The following is a 24,247-nucleotide window of genomic DNA, read 5'->3' on the forward strand; positions in this document are numbered from 1 at the left end:
CTTTTCAATTAAAAATAGTATTTCTCCTCCCAGTGTGTGTATTCGACTCTGAGCTGTGTGTAGGTGTATGGTGTCAGGATTGTTGTTGCTTGAGAATTGTGCTGAAATCTTAGGAGGGAAGGATCAGACAAACCATGATTTTCTTCAATCTACAAGCATTAACGAACATTATTGGGCTTTCTAAATAAAATGGAGCCCCACTAGGCATAGAAAGACATATCTGCGTATGTCAGTGGGTCCTATGAGAGGTTGAATAGGAGGTGAAGTGAAATAAACAAGATGACACTTAAAAATCTAGTATGTTAGACGCAAGAGGGAAGAGACATGGGAACATATGTATATGTATAACTGATTCACTTTGTTATAAAGCAGAAACTAACACACCATTGTAAAGCAATCATACCCCAATAAAGATGTTAAAAAAAATTAGGCCTATGAATAAAGAACTTCCCTAAAAAAAAAAATCTAATATGTTTCCATCACATCTCTGATGCTTATAATTTCACATATACTCCTGTGATTTGCATAAGACTGTGTTTATTATGTGACGTAAATCTACAGATTATACTTTGCATATGAAAAGGGGCTCAAAGAGAGGTAAAACATCTCTTCTGCAGTTTTCTTAAAAAACAAAGTCCTAAAAAAAAACCTTCCCAGGGTTTGTTTTTGACTGCCCTTTTCCATTAATCTCTATTCCATTAGAACTAAAGCTATGCAATGACAACGTCTTGGGGTCAGTGAGCATAAAGTACCGAGTAAGGATCGGGGGCAAGGTGTTTGCCTTACTAGGTCAGCACTTACTGACTTAAGGTAGTTCTGGAGTTACAACTCCCATTGATTGATAATTGGGCAAAGTTATCTTTCACACATATTGTGAAGAACTTGCCTTCTTCATAGGCAGAATAAGTGGCCATGTTTATGGTGTCATTTGAGGGCTCCAAAGAAGGACCTCTGTCAAAAAACCTGTGAGCCTGCCAGTGTCTGAAATCCTTCCTTGAAGGAAATTCATTTCTTTCTGGTAAGCAGTGCCCTCTTTCTAAAAAATGCAGAAGTACCACATGAGATCCCTAACACCTGGGTGTGCAGTTATTATCAGATCATCTTCCTGCTTGACTACCTTAAACCTGATGTGTGCCTAAATCCTGTAAGAGTATGACCTAATTAATCTCTGCCCTTGGAAATCAGAGGATTTTCTATCCTCTGCTCCTACTTGCTAACGCTATAAGCTTGCTAATAAATATTATTTCAAACAACTGTTGTCAATAGACGTGTCAGATTTAGATTTATGGTTTCAGAAAATGTTTTCTTGGGGGCAAATTAAAGCATATGTTTGGCACTATCGTTAGTTAAATTTGAATTTTCAAAAACTTGATTTTGGGGTGTGCTTTTGGTAGTTTTGAGCTTTCTTTAAATGGCTTGTGTAATTGTGAACTTTTGCTTAAAGATGTGGCTTGAAAAGGGGATATATATTAACACTAGACTTTACATTTAAGTAAAATTGGCTTACTTAAAGTGGGGGGGGTGTTAGAATTGTATTAGTATTGCTTTGAGTTGGATGTTGTAACAAGGGGAGAAAAATAAATATGAAATAAAGTTTTAAATGACTGTGTAACTTTATATTCTAAAAACAATACTTCTGACAGAATATCACTGAGAACCTATTTTAACTCCAAAATGTATTTTCAAGTGCCAAATTCCAAAATATTTTACTATTTTCCTTACTCTGGGTAAAAATTACATCCTTATTCTCCTAAGCATAACATTTTAGAAATAACTTGATAAAAGTACCAGATTACAAAAGCTAAGCGATCTTTTTTTTTTTTTTTTTGCTGTTCGCGGGCCTGTCACCTCTGTGGCCTCTCCCGCTGCGGAGCACAGGCTCCGGACGCGCAGGCCCAGCGGCCACGGCCCACGGGCCCAGCCGCTCTGTGGCATGTGGGATCCTTCCGGACACGGGCACGAACCCGCGTCCCCCGCATCGGCAGGTGGACTCTCAACCACTGCGCCACCAGGGAAGCCCCTAAGCGAGCTTTTCAGCAGTTGACAAAACTAGAGCTCCGAGAAGTTTGATTTTCTTCATTCTCAGTAATCCCTGGGTGACTTAGGGATCTGATATAAAATAAATCCCTGAATGGCTGTATAGGGCATCAGCCTCCCATCCAGAATTAGGAATTGGGATTAAAATTCATGGCTTTGCTTTGATTTTTTTTGGAGTGGGTGGTCTTTTTTTTCACAGATTATCCTTGTCAGAGCTAAACTTACAAGTAGGCCCCAATATCCACAATTTTTCTCACACTGACTATTGTGTGCAGAAATGTTACTACATTTCACTTTTTTGGAGAGGGTCCTAAATGGGGGCATGGGGGAACACATGAAAAACAAATTTTGTATACTTCTCAATTTTGCTCAGGGCCTGCCTTGACCCAAGACTTAGAATAATCGACCATAATAATATAATATGCTACAAAGCAGGAAAACAAAGTCACAAACTTAGGTAAGTCTTTGTCATTGAAGTTGATAGTATTACAAAACATTTAATACTGGTATACCTACTGACAATAGCAAATTTGGGTTTAAAGAATTTCTGCAGTTATTACCATCTTAAGTCAGGGATCCATCAATTTTTTTTGTCAAAAGGAGTTACTTTTATTTCCACTAAGTCTTGAGATTACAGGAAGTGGGGACAGGAAAATTCCCGAGCAGAGTGAGCCTGAATGGGCCATTAAAAAAAATCTACTTTGGTATAGTTCAGTAGTTTTCCAGAAAGACTTCCTCGGCCAGGTAGATGACTTCTCTGTCCAGGCAGTCTCTGCTTTTGTAGGTTAATGAATTTTTATCCACCAAGAAGTCGGTGGCCTATTAGGCCAGGAGTACAGCACAGATCACCCCTCACAGAGAAGAACGAAGATGATGATCAGGGAGAAGCCGGCTGTCTGGGTTTTGTCTTCCTGGGTCCAGCAGCCCCTTGTGCAGCCCATCCATATTCCATTCCTGGAGTTTCAGGAGCTACCCCCATCCTTATAATAACAAAGGACCCCCCTTTTTGCTTGTTAACTTGAGTGTTTCTTGCAAAAAATCTTGGAAATAAAAACAGGTTATAGGGACTTCCCTGGTGGCGCAGTGGTTAGGAATCCACCTGGCAATGCAGGGGACACGGGTTCGAGCCCTGATCCTGGAAGATCCCACATGCCGCAGAGCAACTAAGCCTGTGCGCCACAACTACTGAAGCTGGTGCCCCTAGAGCCCGTGCTCTGCAACAAGAGAAGCCACCGCAGTGAGAAGCCCGCGCACCGCAACGAAGAGTAGCCCCCGCTTGACGCAACTAGAGAAAGCCCGCTCACAGCAACGAAGACCCAACACAGCCAAAGATAAATAAATAAAATAAATTTATATATAAAAAAAGAACAGGTTATAAAGAGATACTTCCAGATTACCTCAGTTCCTAGGGATTTAATTCTAGGAATCCACAAGGAAATAAGAACAGGAACCAGGCCTCATAGAGACAAAAGTATTGCTTAAAAAAAAAGAAAAAACTGGGAATTCCCTGGCGGTCCAGTAGTTAAGGACTCCACACTTCCACTGCAGGGGGCACGGGTTTGATTCCTGGTCGGGGAAGTAAGAGCCTGCATGCCGTGGGGCACAGCCAAAAAAATTAAATTAAATTAAATTAAAATAAAAAACACAAAACTGTCAGGGCCAGTGGCCAAGTAGAATGCCATTGTAGGTACAAGCATGCTTAGGTCCCAACTCCACTGCTCCACTATTACGGTGACTCAATGACCCTCTGTCACTGCCTCAGCTTCTCCTCTCACCCCTGAAGAACTTCTCCACACAAGGCCTCTGTTCTGCTTACTACCTTCCCTGTGTGGGCCTCCCTGCTTCTGGGTTACTCTGACCATGTCCCTGTCTGTTCCATACTCAACCCTCTTTCTGGGAGAGGCTTATTGGCTCAGTGAATCAAATTCAGTCTAGAATGCGGGGCTACCCTACCAGGTCACCTCACAGGCCTCTGGGTAGCCCATGACTGGGTCATATGGGAAGTAACCTTTTTGGCCACCTGCTAAGAGGGGCCTGTGGAGAGAGCAGGCACTCAGTGTTACGTGCAGCAGGGCTGCGTAGCATATTATCACCTATGCTGTGAACTCACTCAGGAATGAAATGGGAGCCCAATGAACACATTGCTGAAAACAGCTGTACACTATTTTTGAATCCTGGGAGAAATATTTAGCAATGCTTAAATGAGCCTAATAAAACTCATGTTATCTATATTATAAAAATGCACGCAAGTCCTATTGCGTGCATGTTTTTTTCTAAGAGAGCAAAAAACGACGTTAGTGGGGGCAGTAAAGGTGGCGTGCACACTGGACGGTAAAAGTTTTAGGTTTGGAGCTTGAGCACGTCTGAATCACGGAGTACAAGGGGCAGGCAATTGCTGCCCTTCCTTTCCAGAGACATCTCCAGCCTGAGGAAGGTACCGGAGAGGTAAAGGAGGGAGCAGAGGCTTAGAAAGAAGGTTGGTCCTTCCACCCATCGTTCGTTCATTCATTCATTCACTCACCACACACGCACTAGACACCAGACCCTGTACTAGGAACTCGGGCTAACCAGAGCCAGCGCCTCTCCCAGTGAAATCGTAACGAAACAAACCAAAGACTCGTTTCCTACGCGGAGGAGGAGCCTCCGGGCGAAGGAGGGGCGCCTTGGCGCCTTTCTCTCGCACTGAAACCTGTCCCGCCCGCCCTGTCCACTCCCCCAAGATGGCGGCCGCCCCGACGCCTACTCCGGAGCCGGCCGAGGGGGAACCTTCCCACGCCTTCGGCTACCGCCTCGTCCCGGCCCCTCCCGGCCCACCGGGGACCCAGCGGAGTCAAACGGCCCCGAGGCGCCTCGCCAGGAAGTCCCAGCTGGGCATCACCGCCCGGCAGCAGAGCTGACCCCCGAGCCCCGCCCCCCGAGCCCCGCCCCCCGAGCCCCACGCCGCCTGCCCGCGTCGGCGCCTGTTGACGCCACTGGGGGCGTGTCTGCGGGACCCGCGACGTCGCGACGCGTCAACAATGGCGACTGCGTCAACAATGGCGACTGCGTCAGCGTGAGCGGGCCTCCGTTGTCAAGCGGTTTCCAGACGTTGTGGCGGGACCCGCCGTCGTCTTAGAATCGGCCGCCGGGGAGCACAGAGCACCTTGTGTCCGCTCCCGCCGCGTTGTGGCTCGAGTGGCGGTGTCAAGATCCAGCGGGGCGAGCTAGGTGGGCGGCTGGGCCGGGAGCAGCGGCGCCTGCGCGCGGTGGGCGGGGGGCGGTGCGGCTGGCGAGTGGCCCTGACTTCCCGGGGGCTGCTGGGGCGCCGCGGGGAGGCGGGCGGGGGGGGGGCGCGGGCTGAGCACGGCCAGCCTCCCTTTCTCTGTTCCCCTCCAGCGTCACTTCGGCCTCTTCGCTCTCCCGGACACTGCACCTGGGCTAAGTCGGCAACATGAGCAACAACTTGGATGAGAACGACGAGTTTGATGAGCAGTTGCGAATGCAAAAATTGTACGGAGGCTCTGAGGACGGCGACACCGAGAAAGATCCCGGTGGAGAAACCGATTCTTTCCAGCAGCAGCCGACTGACACCCCATACGAGTGGGACCTGGATAAGAAGGCTTGGTTCCCCAAGGTAAAAGTCGCACGGGCGCCGATGCGCAGCGGGCCCGCCTGGCCAGCCTCGCGGGGCGCTCCTTTCACGTTTTCTTTGCTGAGGTCCTGGGTTAGAGCCCCTCTGGATAGTGACGTTTCTTTTTGTTGTGTCTGTAGCAGAACCGACGTGTAAAGGAACGGAAATCTTTAGGGAGATGGCTTCAATGTAATTTAATTATTAAGCCTTTTCCATGCCTAATAAATTTTATCTATGAAGGTTACAGTTGGTGACTGCTTTTTATTGCAAAGAGGAAAAACACCAAGAGCAAATTCAGTCGATGTTAATCTCACGTAGTCTCAATCTTACTTATCCTAGGAATTCAGATGTTTAGCTGATGTGCTATGTGCAAAATTTAGCTTCTTGATTTGAAAAATTGATAAATTGATAATTCTTTACTGATTGAACTTTGCATCTCTTTTTACTTTCCTACTAAATTTTGTGCCTAGACACGTATGTTTGAACCATATTACCACGGGAATATGACAAGAGGTGCACAGAATATGGATGGAAAAGATCTGAGCATATTTATTTAGAGTACTTGGAAATTGTGAGGTATTCTATTTTAGCTTGAAAGTAAAATGACTGATGTTAAACTTGGCTCGAAACTTTTTGGTCAAAGTACCCTGTTAATCAAAGTCTCACGGTATGGGTGGAAAAAAAGGATACTTATCACACACTAATAGACTTGCAAGCCAGTAATACAAACTGTGTCTCCATTGTGTAATTTGAGTGTGATTTTTTAATTATTTATTTCACCTTTTTTCTTTCCCACTTTGTATTTGTGTGTATGTTCCAATCCCTCTGAATTGTTAAACTTACTATTTCACTTGGCTGCTGGTGGTGCCAGCTAGAGTGCATATTTGGTTTCTTCAGCCTTCGGAGTACTTTAACAATCGTCTGATAATGGATTAATTTGTGGCTCTATCTTTTTATGTTATGGAAGCCCATACCTCTTCAAACTTCAAGTTTTACATTTTCCTCATTCCAGTGTGTGCCTTTCATTGATTGGTATGAAGATATAACTATATTTCTTTTGTTGTGCAATTGTGTTTTTTCCCTAAGAGCCAGGAGGATAGATGTGAGTTGGGATTTGTTCTTGATTTGTTCTGACATTAAATGATAATGTGATTTAATTAGTGACGGTGTTAAAATAGCATTTAATTTTATAATTGTTAGCCCCATTCTTTACACACCAAATCAGAGTTCTCCTTTTTGTGTTCTCTGCCTACAGGTATTTAAATATTTAGAGTACATATACTTTTGTTCATCCATATAGTAAAAGAAAATTTGATCCTGTTGTTAGATTGTTAGTTGACTGTTGGTTTTATTCTGTTTATTGTTATCTGATACTTCCTTTGTTATATTTATTTGTAGCCTTAGTCAAGTAGACTGCAGAGATAGTAATTTACAAATGAAACAACTAGAAAAGGTGCCAACTTAAAATGCTTTTAATAGTATCTCAGACTTTTGTGCTGATAATCCAAGTACCCATGTCTTAATTTTTTATTATTTTGTGTGCAGTTTTCTAGATAAGGTGACTGCTCTTGCATTTACACAGAAACACTTGTATGTTAAGTTGTATAACTGAATATGCTGTTATTTAACACTGTAAACTTTTTGCATGAGGAAATCATTTTTGAATTTATGTATGTGTGCTGAATTTCTTGTTTAGATCACTGAAGATTTTATTGCTACATATCAGGCCAGTTATGGCTTTTCTAACGATGGTGCGTCTAGTTCTACTGCGAATGTCCAAGATGTCAGTGCTAGGACTGCAGAGGAACCTCCGCAAAGAAAATCCCCCGAACCCAGTGATACCAAAAAGAGGGGAGAAAAGAGAAAGGGTGAATCAGGCAAGTGGATTTAGTTTTCAAACATGAGTGTAAAAATTAAAAATATGAGTGTGTGTGTGTATATGTAGTTACTTTTTGGAGAATTATAAAATAGCTTTGACAGAATCATAAGATGGGTTTTTTAAATATTATTATTTGGGTTCATATGTTGGCTCTCTCACTAACCTGTGGGCATCCAGTGGGCTCTTTCAATTCAGTTCAGTTCTCAGTTTCTTCCTTTGCAAAATAGAGCTGTCATTAGGAGATTATCTAAAGTTCTGTTTGTAAGGTGATTTTTTTTTTTGTACTTTTTGAGTTTAATTAAACTCAAGAAGTCAATTTCGCTTCAGCTTGGCCAGGTCTAACACAGTAGATTGGAGTCAGAAGCAACTTACGCCAAGGCCTAAAGTCAGTGCAAGGGTGAGGTTTTTTAAAGGTAGTATCAGATTCATAAAGAACCAAGATAAACTAGCCATCTTTTTTCAGACTGGGCTCTGAAACAAATTACTTGTCCAAAGATCCAAATACTTTGAAAGCTGGACAGTGATTTGATTTAATCTGTCTTGTTCTAAGGGTAAGAAAAAGTTTCTAGAAGTTTTGAGAAACTGCCACACTGTCAGGATTTCATAATGGGACTCTTACCTTTTCTGGCATGTGTTTTATTTATTTATTCGATTTTGATTTTTAGGATGGTTTCATGTTGAAGAAGGCAGAAACACAAATGTGTATGTTTCTGGTATGTATACCTTTTTAACCACATTTAGAGTAGAAAATATTTGATTTTGAGATTTTTCACATAGTGATTTTTAGTTTTCAGTTTCTCTAAATTCTATTTTGTATCCTTGTGTCATTATTTGTTCAGCCATTTACGTGAGTGAGGAATATGTTGTTTTTTTATGAAACTGAGAAAAATTAAGTGTATGTAACTTTGTGTGCCATCCTTTCTGTCTGCTTTAGGTAACTCACAGCTGTTTGCCCCTTCAGATTCATTGATACAAGGCCTAAGCAAAGCATGATTTTAATGTATATTTGAATACATTAAAACATGACATTTCCTCAACGTCTATAGATGTGAGATTTTTACATACTTTTAGAAAATCAAAATTGCACTCATCCAAGTTATGGATTTCGAATTGGTAGAATCCCTAAGTAATGCTCACTTTTGTTTTAGATGCCTTTATAATTTTTTTCCCCCTAACGTCACAGGTTTGCCTCCAGATATTACAGTGGATGAATTTATACAGCTCATGTCCAAGTTTGGCATTATTATGAGAGATCCTCAAACAGAAGAATTTAAGGTCAAGCTTTACAAAGATAATCAAGGAAATCTTAAAGGAGATGGACTTTGCTGTTATTTGAAGGTTAGTTATGTGGTCAAGTAAGTTTCTCCTATCTCCGTTTCTTTTTTTTTTTTTTTTCATTTTCCTATCTCCATTTTTAACTCGGGAACCAGGGCTATAATTTTGTATAGATGATAACCAAGAGTGAGAGCTATTCAAAACAGGATGTGAAGAAAACTTGTTTCATGTTGTGCTTGTGTGTATCACACTGGTAAGGTTATTCACTTGCTCTTGTAAGAAAATATGTTATCAGGTCAAGGTATTACGTAAGTCATGACCGAGGTACTTCTCTTGTCTTAAAAAAATTCTTGCTGCAAAGATCTCTTTAGGAGTATATGCATATAATCAATGCAGAACACATTCTAAAAATCCACAGAGAAAAGAAAGCCAGTAACATTTTATTTGCCCATTGGAATGAATTAGACCAGGGTTTGGCAAACTTCAGCCTACTGCCTGTCTTTGTAAATGAAGTTTTATTGTAACCGGGCCACATTGATTCATTTACACATTTGTCTGTACCTCCTTTCACATTTCAGCAGCAGAGTTGAGTGGTTGCAACACAGACCACAGGGCCCACACAGCCTAAAATATTTACTCACTAGCCCTTTACAAAAGTTTTCTGACCCCGAATTAGACCATAAAGGTGATAACTTATGCTTACTGCTTCAAAATATATTTTGAATGAGAGAGAAGAGAGAGTGGTATTAACAGACATTTGCAGAACTTTATTTATTCATGATACCATAAATGGCATGGGGGGAAGCTCAGTGCCAAAGGCAGCCATCGTTTTTGGAACACCTGTCCCCTTAGGAGCATGTGTTATGCATTGCTGCACGGTACAAAAGAAATGGGCACAATGATGGTGTGTACATGTGTCATGGAACCTGAAAATAATTACAAAGCAAAATCAAAGTGATGAAACAACAGTACCAACATCACAAGTGTGTTGCAAGTGTACGACATTTCAGTGTAATCAGAGGGCGGGTAAGATTAAGTTGACAAGCTTTGGGGGAGATAGGTTTTTGACCTGGTTCTTGAACATGATGAGATCACACATGAGTACGACCATTATAGGAAGATATTTATGTAATTTTCAAATGTAAGGAGATTGAATGCTTTATAAGTTCTTCAAGGATTACTAAAAATCTGTGAACAGATTCTTAGGGGGGTTGATTGGGTTGTAAAATTTTGAAGAGAAAAATGGGGTTTTGGCAAACTTGATATGTCAAATTTATGACCCATAAAAATGCAAGATTGCCAAACCAGTAAATTGAGTTCCAGAAGTATATAGTTAATTGTTCCGGGATCCATATTTGATTGCGTGGCTGAGTTCAGTTGTCCTTTTGAGTTCTCCTCAGGTCCTCAGATCTTTGAATCTGTGTAGAGCTGACAATTGCCCCCTTTGTATAGGACCCAGAATCCACAAGTGTGTGTAATGTTCAAGCTATCAGATAAGCATCTTGTTCCCAGTATATCACAGACCTACATTTTAATTGGTGAACACAAAAGATTAAAGGCTGACTATGCTATTCCCAGTTTCTTGAGTCATCTAGTCTTTTAAGTAGGAAACTTTTAGAATTTTAAAACTGGAATGCACCTTGGAAATCACACAGGTCTATTTACCTCATTGTATAGAGGAGAAATTGAGATTCCAGGAGGCAAAAATACTATTCCAGTAATGGTAGAACTTATTGAGTACCTACTGTATGCCAGTCACTATCCTTTATGTGCCTTGTTTCATTTAAATTTGTCAAGAACCCTGCAAAGAAGGCATTTCCATTCCCATTTTACAGATGAAGAAATTGGGGCTCAGGGAGCTTGAATAACTTGCCTAGGTTCACATAACTGGTTGGGGACAGCTATGTCTTAAGTACACATTTTCCGATACGTGTTCTGTAGTTCTTTTTTCCCATGTAGGTAGTTACATTTAAATCTTTATTTTATGTATAGTCATCATTCATCTAAAACACTCCTGCTGAAGTTTCATTTCAGTGTGTGACTGACTGTAACTTGCTTTCCCTTTACAAAGAGAGAATCTGTGGATCTTGCATTAAAACTTTTGGATGACGATGAAATTAGAGGCTACAAATTACATGTGGAGGTGGCAAAGTTTCAACTGAAAGGGGAATATGACGCCTCAAAGAAGAAAAAGAAGTGCAAAGACTACAAGAAAAAGCTGTCTATGCAACAAAAGTTTGTGTTGTTTTTTTTTCCATTTTGAAAGATTTTGTATAAATATCCTAGAGTATACTTTTGGTAATAACCACCTAGTTTTTTTTCTTAACGTCTTTATTGGAGTATAATTGCTTTACAATGGTGTGTTAGTTTCTGCAGTATAACAAAGTGAATCAGCTATACGTATACATATATCCCCATATCCCCTCCCTCTTGCGTCTCTCTCCCACCTTCCCGATAACCACCTAGTTTTGTTCCATCAAGTATGCCTACAGATTATTTTTAAAGAATTTTATTTGCTATACACCTGAAACTAACACAACACTGTAAATCAACTATCCTCCAATATAAAATAAAAATTAAAAAAAAATTTCATTAGATCATCGGAAACCCTCAGTAATCTGCGTAATAGGATGATTTGGCAGTGGTGGTGTTTTGTTTTCTGGGGTATTCATTTTTAATATAACATGGGCTTAAATGAAATAAGAAAGCCATCTCTACAGAAAATGTTGAACATCAGATTAAGTAAGATGGTTTAGGTTTATATACTGGAGCCATTAGTTCATTTTTCATGTGGCTAGAATCAGCTACACCAGGAGCTAAATTTTTACATACAGGTTTGTTAGTAGGAGTTAGAAATTAGAAATGATAGGTTTTATCATTTTATCATGTACTGTGTGGTTGTGTGTAGTATATACAAGTCATCAAGTTTCTATTATTCCCTTTATTTAATGTCTTTTGAAATATGCTGGTATTAAGAAATGAGTCAAAATGATAAGTACTTTTATCAGAGTGAATTCTAATAACACTTCTAACACTATGCTTAAACTAATGATAAAATGATCAAAGAAGCATTTAGTTCTGATGTCTATAGTTTTTACAGGAATCGTTAAAATAGATACCTAAAATTTTTATAAACAAATCAGTAAGATTTTAAGATAGTAACAAAGAGTGAGTAGTTTTACATATTTTAATGCAGTTTGTTCTTTATAATCGTAAAATACCTAAAAACCAATACAATTTGAACATTTTCTTGGCCTCAGTGTCTCTTCCTAGATAGTCATAGATACTAAATAATTAGCAATTTTTCAGAAGTCTCATTGGAATGTTTGTAACCAGCCAGCAGTTCTGAAAAATATATATATATTCTGGGGATTTCAGATACTGGGTCCATCTTTCACCTGCCCATTATTTTGATTCAGAAAGTTGTAACGGAGCTGTGACTAAAATACACATTGTTGTTTTGGAATCAGATAATTATCACTATTTAAGTGCTCAATAAAGGGTTATTTAACTGCTCTTTTTTTTTTTTTTCGCTCTGACAAGTCTGAAACAAAATTCACAGCTTCTTGTTCCCGCTTTGTCGCATTAGGCAGTTGGATTGGAGACCTGAGAAAAGAGCTGGCCCGTCCCGACTGCGCCACGAGCGAGTTGTCATCATCAGAAATATGTTTCATCCTATAGATTTTGAGGTAGGAAGCAGTGTTCTTACTGATAGAAACATAGATGTGCTTTCTTTCAAGGGAGCCCAAAGTTTGCCTCACCCCATCTTTCTTATGTCACATCCTGCACGTTCATCTAGTCTTCAGGATCGGAAGATGATACCAAGAATCAACTGAAGGTTTCAGATTTTCCCAGGTTTAACCCAGCGTTCTTTTAATCGTATCGCAGGTAAACCTGTCTAATACCTGTACCGTGGCCCCAAACAGCAGCTACTTGGTATGGGAAATGATTAAAAATATAAACTTTAAAAGGTTTATGGGAGTCGCTTGTGGATTTTGAGTGCAGTTCAACATTGCAGGCTGATTTTGGTGGGGAGGACCAGTTTCACACTTGGAATTGAAAACTTCACTTTAGTGCTAAAAGTTTGATCCTTAAAAAACCTTAGGTTAATGAAATACAGCCCCTGACATTTGAGTAGCGAAGGTTGTTTTTTTAGGACCTAATCTTTACAAAACTCTTTAGTGGCTATTAAGAGGACTTTGTAATAATTGGTGTCCATGTAAGATTCTAGGAACAGCAAATAAAAGTGAATAAAGGAGGAAGAGCTACTAGAGAGGTTTAAGGAATATTAATTACCATCAGGGTACCTTGTGTTACGTTCTGCCTCTTGTCCTTATCTCTGTGTTTTGGCCTAGACCGATGGGATCGTTCATGGAAGAAGAATTCTTTATTCTCTGCCTGACTTCTGAAATTAATGATAACAAATTACACATAACAAAAAAATGTTCATAATGTAAAATTTCAGATGGTTTACAAATGATCTAGTTGCACCCAAGGCCCACTCTTGTTCCTTTTGTGCAGTTAAGCAGATTTAGAATGACAGTGTCATTTTACCCCCCTTAGAGAGGACACCAGAATTGTCTGTTGAGCTCCATCTCTGCAGATAGTGATGTGATAGGGTTTACCATGCACCTGTAGAGTCTGTGTCTTTTGAGGTCATAGGGAAGATACCTGTGGACTATTTATACTGTTTGGTGTCTCTTCTGACTAGAATCCTGAAGCATCTTGAAATACGGCAGAGCTGCTTTAGAGCTGCAGTGATAATGAAACATGTTTAAAAAATACACATATATACATGCACACTAGATGCTTTTTGAAATGCTATCCCTGCCAGGTGGGACTTTTAAAGGCACGCATAGATGGATCATGGTGTCTAGTCTACTGGGTACAACTCCAGACTTTCCTGTGATTCACCTACATTTTATTTCCCTGGTAGATAATTGGTTTTTTAATTAGGTGACCTATTACTTTCTGTGACTTGAGATCCTTGATTCACAACATTCCATACTCCTAACACTTGGACATGAATATAAATGCAAACTTAATTCATTAAGTATCTGGGCCCTGTGCAAGTTGAAGTGTATTGTGCAATTGCCTTTACGTGTTTCCGCCTCCTGCCTTTGCTCGTTGAGACCCTAATTTAAGTCTAGCTATCACCCTGGGCACACTTAATTTTTCCTAGCTTAACAAATATTCTTTCCTCCAAAAAGCCGCATTTATTCTTCCTTGACTTCCCACGAATTTCCTCCAGTGGATATTTTTAAAGATAAAAGTTTCATGCTTGTAAATTCTTGATAGCTTAAAGAAAAAAAACCTTTATTGGTTTAATATAAACTTTGGAGTTATAGAACCTTTATATTAACCCTGTTTTATTTTATTCATAGCATTTATTATTATCTGAAATAACTGGATCTTCTCCGTTAGAATGTGAGCTCCATGAAAGCTGGGGCTCTTGTCTACCTGGTTTGCTATTATATGCCCGGTGCTTAGAATCATGATTGGCACATAGTAGGCCCTCAGTATTTATAGGAAGAAAAAGTGAGAGAATGATTGAATGAAACCCTTTTTACTCACAAGGCAGAGTGTTTTCATCCACTCAAGGAAGAAAATATTTTCTCTTTAGCATCTTTGCAAATGAAGGAAAGTTTTCAGACGGCTGCACCACAGGGGCTGGGAGCACAGAGATGGGCTTCAGAGTTCACGGGCAGAGAAACCCTTGATGCTGTCCTTGTTTGCCCATCTGACTGGTCTTGTGTGGTCTGACGAGTTTGATGAGAGCCTGTCAGAAGTCTTGATTTTTTGCTCAGTGTCTCATGGGCCTGAATGTAAAAGTGCATCACTGTAGCAGACTGTCCAGTATGCTAGACTCTAGCCACATGTGGTTAAATTTAAATTAACTGAAGTGAAATAAAATGAAAATTTAATTCCTCAGGTGTATTAGCCACGTGTGGCTAGTAGCTACCATATTGGATAATGGAGTATTCACTTCTGTGAACACAGAAAGTTCTGTTGGGCAACGCTGGTGTAGACATTATATAACTCTGGATAGAGGTGTTCAACTGGAAAACTGCTTTCACTGGACGTTTTTGGGGAGTGTTTGATTTGTCCAGAGATTCCATATGAATCTAAAGAACAGATCAGCATTGAGGTTTGTAGTAGAAGACAAAAACTGAATTGTCAGGTAACCGGGGTGTCAGAAAGAAATCAGATTTTGTGGGGTGGAATACAGGCACACCTTGTTTCACTGTGCTTCGCTTAATTGCGCTTTGCAGATACTGCTTTTTTTTAATTTTTACAAATTGAAGTTTTTGTAGCAACCCTGCATGGAGCAAGTCTGTCAGTGCCATTTTTCCAATAGCATTTGCTCACTTCATTTCTCTGTGTCACTTTTTTGGTAATTGTCCCAGTAGTTTAAACATTTTCATTATTATTATATTTGTTATGGTGATTTGTGATCAGTGATCTTTATTACTGTGACAACTCGCTGAAGGCTCAGATGATGGTTAGCATTTTTTAGCAAAGTATTTTTTAATTAAGGCATGTCTTTTTTAAATACAATGCTATCACACACTTAAGAGACTACAGTATAGTGTAAACATAGCAGGAAAACCAAAAAATTTCGTGTGACTTGCTTTATTGTAATATTTGCTTTATTGCGCTGGTCTGGAACCGAACATGCAATATCTCTGAGGTATACCTGTATATGTTTATTCCAGACAATTGACTAGTGTTAGAACCAAAATACCTAGAAATACCCTTTGGTATCAGGGTGAACAGTGAAGGCTAATATTTTAAATGTAACCTTAAGGGGTTTTCAGTATTTAATTCAAAGCCTTGTTTAAAAAATTCATGCCTGGCAAATTTGAATACCAAGAGGTGAAGAACCAAAACTCAGATGCAAAGGTAGGTTTCTCATTGTGTATACTAGCGCTGTCCAATAGAGGTATAATGTGAGCCACATGTGTAATTTAAATTTTTCTAGCAGCCACAATACAAAAACAACATGAAACGGGGTAAATTAATTTTAATGGTGAATTTTATCTAACCCAATATATCCACAGTATTATAATTTCAACATGTAACATAAAAATGTTAATAAGCTATGTTACATTGAAGTTTTTTCCTCCTTTGGTACTAAATTTTCAAAATCTGGTGTTTATTTCACACCTGCAGCACACCTCAATTTGGACTAGCCACATTTCAAGTGCTCGGTAGCCATGTGTGGTTAGTGGCTACTATCTTGGACAGTGTAGGTTTAGCTTGGAAAAGAATGAGAAATACGGTTTATTTCTGGGAAAACAAAACACCACCCTGGAAAAACATTATAAGTGTTGACTGCAGAAAGTTTCAGCGTTTCAGTCTGAGTTTAGTCTCAGGTCTGTTGCTTGCAAAGTGTTGTCTTTAGAAAATTTTCATGCTTAGCTAGGTTAAAGATATTTTTCCCAGGGGAGAGGGTTATTATCTTTAAGCCTCATGATACTATATAACAGTGAAGATATATTTGTTTTTCAAGCTGGTAAACATGAAAACAGAGGTCTGGGAAGTCCTTGGCTGAAATTTGATATTCTTGTAGGAAAGGCACTGAGACTTTGATAAAGAAATAAAAATGGTAATTCACCCCTCCCCCTACAGTGGAATCATGCTTAAATTTGTTAAACATTTTGAAACAGTTATTGTTTGTTTTTAATATAACCCTGATTTCCCTTGGTAGATAAAATGGAGTTATTAGGAACAGTTTATCAAACTCCGAAAAAGCTTTTATTGATTATTCATTGCGTGAAAGACTGCACTGTGTTCTGTAAGGTATTCAAAATTCAGTCAAAGGAGATTCCTGCCTGCGGAAAGCTCACAGTCTGATAGGAGCTACCCCCACACATATACCCCCGTAAAAGCCACCATATGACTTTACCACCGGAGCACATGGAGTTTACGCTCCATCCCCATTCCTCTCAGGCCTGAGAATTTTCTATAAAGCAAATTGGCGCATTCTCCACAGTTAGATCTTAGAAGTGGGAGAAATCCAGGGTCCTGCCAGCTGTGCTCTTAGAAGCTTCAGATTTATAGGATTTGATAGCTTTTATTTTAAATTTGATTTCAGTAACTGCCTACCAGTTGTTTATTTTTGCCTTTTGACAAAACTTTAGGAAGGAGAAGCCACTTCTCATGTTTTGCTGTTCTCTTTAGTTGGTGAGGAACATACAAACCTGTGAGATAGACAAATTCATATGTTTCCTAAAAAGTGTAAGTCTGCTTCATTAGAAATTTGTAGGTAGGATATCCTCGTTTATATTTGTATGTAGTTGAAATTCAAGTTGATGACGTAACATTTTATGAGCCTTTTTCATGCATTGGGACTTGGAGGCAAGATGAACAGGAACCCTTATGGGGGAGGTTTACACTGTGAGTTAAAATAGAATCGTGGAAGCACAAAGAATAATCTTAAAACACTTAGTCAATGAAAGGGATATATGTCTTCCCGTTACAACATTTCTGTAAATAGGAATCTATGCAAAACACAAAATAAAGTTTCCTCATCGGTACAGTCATCGTGATGCCGGTGCAGAACATAGGAATTAGCAGTCTCTGACTTAATATGTGCCACAGGACTTCACCTGCTTCAGCTGCTGTTATTTGTGATTTCCAGTGACACTTCCCTTCCCTCTCCTTTGCCACTGCACACCCCTAGTGCTGCGTACCATACTTGCCCATTCCCCATCTTAAAGCAGGGCAGACCTATAGTAGTAGCAGCAGCTGTGGTAGTCTAACTTCATTTTTAACTTTGATTTTTTTTAATTTTGTAGACTGCAGACAAACAACTAACCTTAAGCAAAACCTTTTTTTATTTGTTGGTTCGTCAAAGTAAGAAATTTGATTCTCAGGGTTTATACTTAAAGAAGGGGGCAAGCCCATTTTAATCAAGTGTGTTTTTGCAGGATGATCCACTGGTGCTGAACGAGATCAGAGAAGACCTTCGGGTGGAATGTTCGAAGTTTGGACAAGTTAGGAGGCTCCTCCTCTTTGATGTAAGTTCATGGCTTGGACAAATGATTTCTAAAGCAATTTTCTTCCATTTTAATAAGTTATTACCAAATATCAGTATGCCTCCAAATTTTACATAAATGTTTTTATGTAGTAGGTCTGCTGTCTAGTGGTAGTCATCTGTAAGCAGTATTAGATAGCATAATTAGATGAACATGGATTACAAGCGAAGGCTTTGACAGACGTGATATCCCTTGGTTATTTTCCTTTATCATCACTCTAGAGTTTATGATCAGGTGAAAAAAAAGTATGAGAGACATGTATGAGACCTTATGGTTCCCTATTTGGCCACATCTCCCCCTCTTTTTGAATTATTTCTTCTTCCATATTTGGAGAAGAACAATCAAGAAAAATACTCTCCTGTATGTTCCCCTTTTCACCTTTTTTTTACATCCAGAATCAACACATAATAATTAAAAGAGTCCCCATTTATCGATTGCATACTACAGCTGCTTTACATGTTATCTCATTAAGTCCTCCAAATTCTCTGAGGTAGGTAGGCGCTATTTTACCCACTTTATTTAGTTAGCCATTTTACAGATGAGCAAGTTTCGAGATTGAGCACCTTGCCCAAGGCCATTCAGCTGGTAAGCAGCAGAGCCAGGATTTAATCCCAGGGCTATTCAACTTCAGAGTCCACATTCTTAACAGCCGTACTGTTCTGCATCTCGTTACAGTGTTATCAGCAGGAACATTTCCAAGGATATCATGCTTGGTTTTTGCTAGACAATGTTAAGCTGAAGAAGCAGCTAGCTGCGTGTTACTGGCTGCAGTAAAAAGGAAGAAAGACTTCATACGTAAAATCTTTAGCTCAAATGACCAGAAGGAACACTACTTCCTTACTTTGTCAAATGTATATGTTTTACTTTAAATGTTCTCATTCATTCCTTCTTTTTCTTCCTTGTCTTTCTAGAGACACCCTGATGGTGTGGCCTCTGTGTCCTTTAGGGATCCGGAGGAAGCTGATTATTGTATTCAGACCCTCAATGGAAGGTGGTTTGGTGGCCGTCAAATCACTGCCCAAGTGTGGGATGGGACTACAGATTATCAGGTGAGTTCTGCAACTGTCAAGGGCACATGAGTTGTTTCATTACCAACAAATACTGATCTAGCAGTTTTTCACATAAGTTTTAAGTTCTGTTTAATCTGTTTAACAGTACTTCTTTTAAATAATCCTTTATATTCAGAGTACGGAAAGAAAAATGTTTCAGTCCTTCAGTTTATAAGTCTGAAATCAGTTTATAAGTCTTGAGGCTTGCTCAGGATAGCAATAAGAGAACAAATTAAAGCGCTTCTCTTCCTTTCTGTCTTGTAAAGTACAGACAGTTCAATTATTAACTTTTTAATTGATGAGACATTTCTGCAGTGCTGTGGTATTAGGCGTTCATGTAAATGATCTTAAGGTCAACTCTAGTAAATCAAGATGTAAAGTGTTGGAAACTGAAGATAGGGAATTGCTTTAATTTCCTAAAAGTGATACCTTATAAAATCAGAGTACTTCCGGCGATATTAGAAATGTTCAGAGACGCTGTTACTCCTTTTGGCCTAAAACGTATTTTAACGGCACTTTCCATGTGTACACAGGTGGAGGAGACCACGAGAGAAAGGGAGGAAAGGCTGAGAGGATGGGAGGTTTTCCTCAACACTCCCGAAGCCAACAGAGGCCTTCAGCGTTCAGATTCCGTCTGGGCTCCAGAAAGGGTGGGGCCTTCTAGAATGAGGCATTTTTCAGAGCACCCTTGCACATCTCAAACGAATGTTCAAGAAGCCGCAACTGAAATGGCATTTGAAGAACCTATAGATGAAAAGAAGTTTGAAAAAACAGAAGATGGGGGAGAAGTTGAAGAAGCTGCTTCTGAAAAAGATGCTAAAGAAAGTGGCCCTGAAAAAGAGGCTGAAAAAGGCTGTCCCCAAAAAGAATCTGAAGAGAGCTGCCTCAAAAGAGAGTTTGAGGAAGGCTGTCCCAAAAGAGCGCGTGAAGAAGACTTCCCCGACAGAGAGTCCGGAGAACGCAGCCCCGAGAAAGAGCATGAAGAGGGTAGTCCTAAAAAAGAGTCGAAAGAGAATGGTGCAGAAAGAGAGCCCAAAAAGAAGAGACTCAAAACAGATCCTGATGAGAACAGCCTTGAGCAGGAGCCTGAGGAGGAGGCCAGCCCCCAGAAGGCGGCTGAAGATGGCAGCTCAGAACAAGGGTCTGAAGAGTGCTCGGAAAAGCAGTTTGAAGACGACTCCGAAAAAGAGTTAGAAGAAAACGGCCTTGAGAAAGGTTTTGAGGAAGAGGGCTCGGAGAAGGAACTTAATGAAAACATTCTTGAGAAAGAGGTAGAAGAAAATAACTCTGAAAAATCAGAATTCGAAGATGACAGCTCTGGGAAAATGTTTGATGAAGAAGGCTCTGAGAAGGAGTTTGACGAAGAGTCAGATGAGAAGGAAGAAGAGGAAGATGTGTATGAAAAAGTATTTGACGACGAGTCGGATGAAAAAGAGGACAAAGAAGTTGCAGAAGAAAAGGGACTGGAAGATGTGGTTGAAAAGGACAAAGAAGACGATGCAGATGAAAAGGTGTTTGAAGATTCAGATGGAAAAGAAGATGAGGAAGATGCAGATGTAAAGGAAGATGAAGACACAGATGAAAAGATGTTCGAAGATGATGATTCCAACGAGAAGTTGTTTGATGACGATGCCAGTGACAATTTGTTTGAAGATTCCGATGAGAGAGGGACTGTGGGTGATTCAGGGAATGTTAAGGAGGAAGGGCCCCTGTCCACAGGCAGCAGCTTTGTCCTCAGTAGTGATGACGACGACGAAGACGATGATGACGTTTAATCCCTTAAACTTGCTTTGTAGGGTGATTCCTCCATCTCCGTTTTGCCTCTGCTCCAGGGTAATTACTAGTAGTGTTACATGAACGTGTGCATAGAGGTAGGATGCCCTCAGATCAATGCAGTGAAGTGTTCGTGATTATCTGTACTGGCCGATTTTAAATATATGTGAACAAGTCAACTGGATTCTTGTCTTTTGTCATATTGGTTAAGTGCATGCAGAATAATATTTTTTAAAATATTCTGATTGAAGTTTGTGATATTCAGAAATTAAAAATAAGTTGTTAATATGCAGAAACAGAAAATTAGACCTGAGTTAAATTGCATTTTTCATTCTTGCTATTGCTTTATTCATACTAAGGTTTGGTTTTTCTAAGGACCTGAAAAATCCCTGTAGGAGTCTCCTTGCTTCAGCTTATGATGTTACCACTGATGTCCCCATTTCCCCTCTCTAAACCAAAACATGTTACTAAAACTTATGAAGTAAAGAACACTTCGGAGTTTTTCCCTGCCCGGTCCTCGCAAGTTACTTTTATTTTTCTTTTCTACCCTCTTGCCATGAAAATTGAGTCTTAAACGTGCAAAAGTAAACTTCCCAAGGTCCACAGCTTCCATTATTGAAAATACAGAGGAAATCAGAATTCTCCCGTGTACTGTTTGGGCCCCTCTAGAAGCTGATTAAAGTTACAGGACCTTTACCCAGAAAAATCTATGCATGCACTACACAATCTTTTGTATACAGTTTGGGGTGGTTCATGGATCCCCTGGAGTTTAAGAACTTTTGTCATGCATATTTCAGATGTTTGCTTTTGATTTTGTTCTAGAATCATGGTATCTAGTATATGCTAAGTTGTGTAGTCCCAATAAAAATTTGGGTCTTTCTTGACTGTGCTTTCCAAATTCAGTATTGGTGAATTGACTTCTGATGTAGCATTAAGAAGTTATTCTCATAAATTAGAAGAATTAAAATAAACTGCATTGGTGCTTTCTCATTATACCGTCTGTCAGTGTAATCATTACCCTCTATAGACAGAAAAGAGTTCTTATACTTCAGGACAGCTTTCTGAGAATGTTTTAGTTGATGTCTGGGATCTATTAGAAATCTTTAGGCTTTTCACCAGGGATAAATCAGTAAAAGAGGTGAAGAAAGTTAAACATAGAAAAACTGCAAACCAAAATAGTGTTCCCTTTGAAGATAAGCCAGAAGCATTTAAACACTGTATTTATTGTGTTTTACTACAATTTATTGTAATTTGTTGGCAAATTGGTTTTCTAAACGAAAGGGTAAGAATGCTTTATCTTCCATACACAGTGGTTGGAACACATAACTACAACATAAATTAGCTCCAAGCCTGTCAGAAGGAGGCCGTTTTCAGTCTAACTTCTTTTCCCCTGCTCATTAGTTTGGTTGATATCAAGTACTCATGCTCTTTTCATATAAACACCCTGGAGCAAAAGTCACAAACAGCTGTAAAATGGTAAATAATTTACAAGGTGATATTGATGAGCAGACGTTAAGAGTCATGAAACACCTGTTTTCTAAGCAATCAGGTTTTATCGGTCCTGAAAATGGAATTTATGGTGGAGCAACAATACATCTTGTTATCAAAAGAAAATTGAAATGTACGGGTGGATTGTAAGCCCAGCAATGCTCAGCAATTACCCGACAGTTTCTAAGGAGTAATGCTCCTTAAGACTATATATATAAATTTCAAATAATGTATTCAACCCTGAGTGTATGAACCAGAAGTTGCTTCAGAGATGCCTTTCAAAGGCTTGAACGCTCTGCCCTCTGAGTCTACAAGTACCTTGTATAGGAACATACCTGAAACTTCATGTTAGAAGGTAAGAATATTACTGGTCTAGACAATATTAATGAAATCTTTGAAATCATTACTAGTTTCTACAAAAGAAACCCGACAGCAAAATTGGAGTAATTTGTTCCAAGGATCTCTTCCTTCTCAAGTAACTCTGGGCTCTTTCTCGAGCCCTGCGTTGTCAAATCTGGCCAATCTGGAAGCCACTACCTCTTCCTTTTTAGAGTGGAATCTTCTGATGTAAATTATTTGGTGATTCTGAGGCTTGGAGAAAAGGTGGGAGTTAGCTAGTTTTCTGAATATACTTTTCTCAAATAATGCCAAGAAGTGCTCTTGGGAGTTCCCTGGTGGTCTAGTGGTTAGTATTTGGTGCTTTCACTGCTGAGGCCCAGGTTCAATCCCTGGTCCAGGAATTGAGATCCTGCAAGCCGAAAGGTGAGGCCCCAAAAAAAAAAGTGCTCTTAATTAGTTTGAACAATGCCATGGCTTGGGCAACAGCGGAAGGGTTATAAATGTGCCCTTTGTGAATATTTGTCAATATTCTTACGCATTATTTTTTCCTTATTGAGGAATAAGGAAACTGCATGCCTTTTTTTTAGACAGTCACTTCTATTCATTTAAAGTCTATTCATAAATGCTTCAGAAAAATGAGCAACTTACAAAAACAAGAAGCTGCTCTTCAAGTTGTTCTTTCTTAAAACCACTTACGCAGTAATCCAGAGATTAATTTCAAATCCCTCTGTTTTTTAAAAGCACAAGTTATGAAGCACCATAAATAATCTTGTGATATATCCTAATAAATAAAATTAGTGTAAAAAATTCTGTTTGCTCAAATTATTTTTGCTTCTTACCACACTCCATTTACCTGACTGGCTTTGTTCATATCTCTCTAAGTGAAATACAACCTGATGTGAGAAAAAATGTTAAAATTATCCCTTTCTAAAATCACTAATTGCTATTGCAAATAGCCTAAATTCTTGGACACCCATTATTGCAGGGATCGATTGCTTGAGAAAAATACTTAACAGTTTAAAGTTCATTTTTAGGTGTTCAGATCTGTCCTACAGACTTGTTTCAATTTTCATTTGGAACCAAGAGGATACTGTTGTTAGGTACAGTACGCTCAAATAGCATCTTTAGATTGGCTTGTGTTTATAGTTTAGTTATCTAGCATTTCTGGGCTGTGTGATGAAGATGCACCAGTGGTCCCAGGCTAGATAAAGAAAGCTCAGACAATAAAATCTTTTATAAATTTTTTTAAAAATTTAAAAAATGAAAAATAATAAAATTTTTAAAAATTTAAAAGCTCAGACAGCAGCAGCACAAAGGTGGCTTTTCTGCTGCCAGCATTCTACTTTTTGCACCCCTTTGTAATGTTTCTGCTGAAATAGCAATGATAATGTTAGAAGAGCAAAGCTCTTAAGAATAAAGCGTTTTTTGATTTGCCATTTCCAGCTTTTTCATAGAAACTGGGACTTTGATAATAATAATGATAAACCTGCAACATCTTAATGTAAAAATGTCTAGACTCAACTATGTCTAAAGTTTGAAAATGTGATATCTTGTGCTCTTGTTTTTCTTTATTTTAAAACTATCTTTTACTTTAAAAAAAATTTTTTTTTTTTTTTGGCCGTGGTGCGCCCCACGGCATGTGGGATCTTAGCTCCCCGACCAGGGATTGAACCCAGGCCCTTGGCAGTGAAAGCATGGAGTCCCAACCTCTGGACCACCAGGGAATTCCTGCAACTATCTTTTAAATGAACAAGAT

General features: G+C 39.4%; 1 protein-coding gene across 1 annotated transcript; it reads left to right on the plus strand.

Annotated features, from left to right (window-relative positions):
- Positions 1-5,030: 5,030 nt before the first annotated feature.
- Positions 5,031-21,657, plus strand: HTATSF1 (HIV-1 Tat specific factor 1). Its single transcript, XM_030844957.3, has 10 exons — positions 5,031-5,244; positions 5,413-5,650; positions 7,344-7,524; positions 8,192-8,239; positions 8,710-8,864; positions 10,873-11,036; positions 12,391-12,490; positions 17,735-17,824; positions 18,754-18,891; positions 19,425-21,657. The coding sequence occupies exons 2-10, from the start codon at positions 5,468-5,470 to the stop codon at positions 20,664-20,666; spliced, it is 2,301 nt and encodes a 766-aa protein (XP_030700817.1). The 5' UTR covers positions 5,031-5,244; positions 5,413-5,467; the 3' UTR covers positions 20,667-21,657.
- The last annotated feature ends 2,590 nt before the right edge of the window (positions 21,658-24,247 follow it).

This window comes from Globicephala melas, chromosome X, assembly GCF_963455315.2.
Source record: "Globicephala melas chromosome X, mGloMel1.2, whole genome shotgun sequence".
Classification (NCBI taxonomy): Eukaryota; Metazoa; Chordata; class Mammalia; order Artiodactyla; family Delphinidae; genus Globicephala; species Globicephala melas.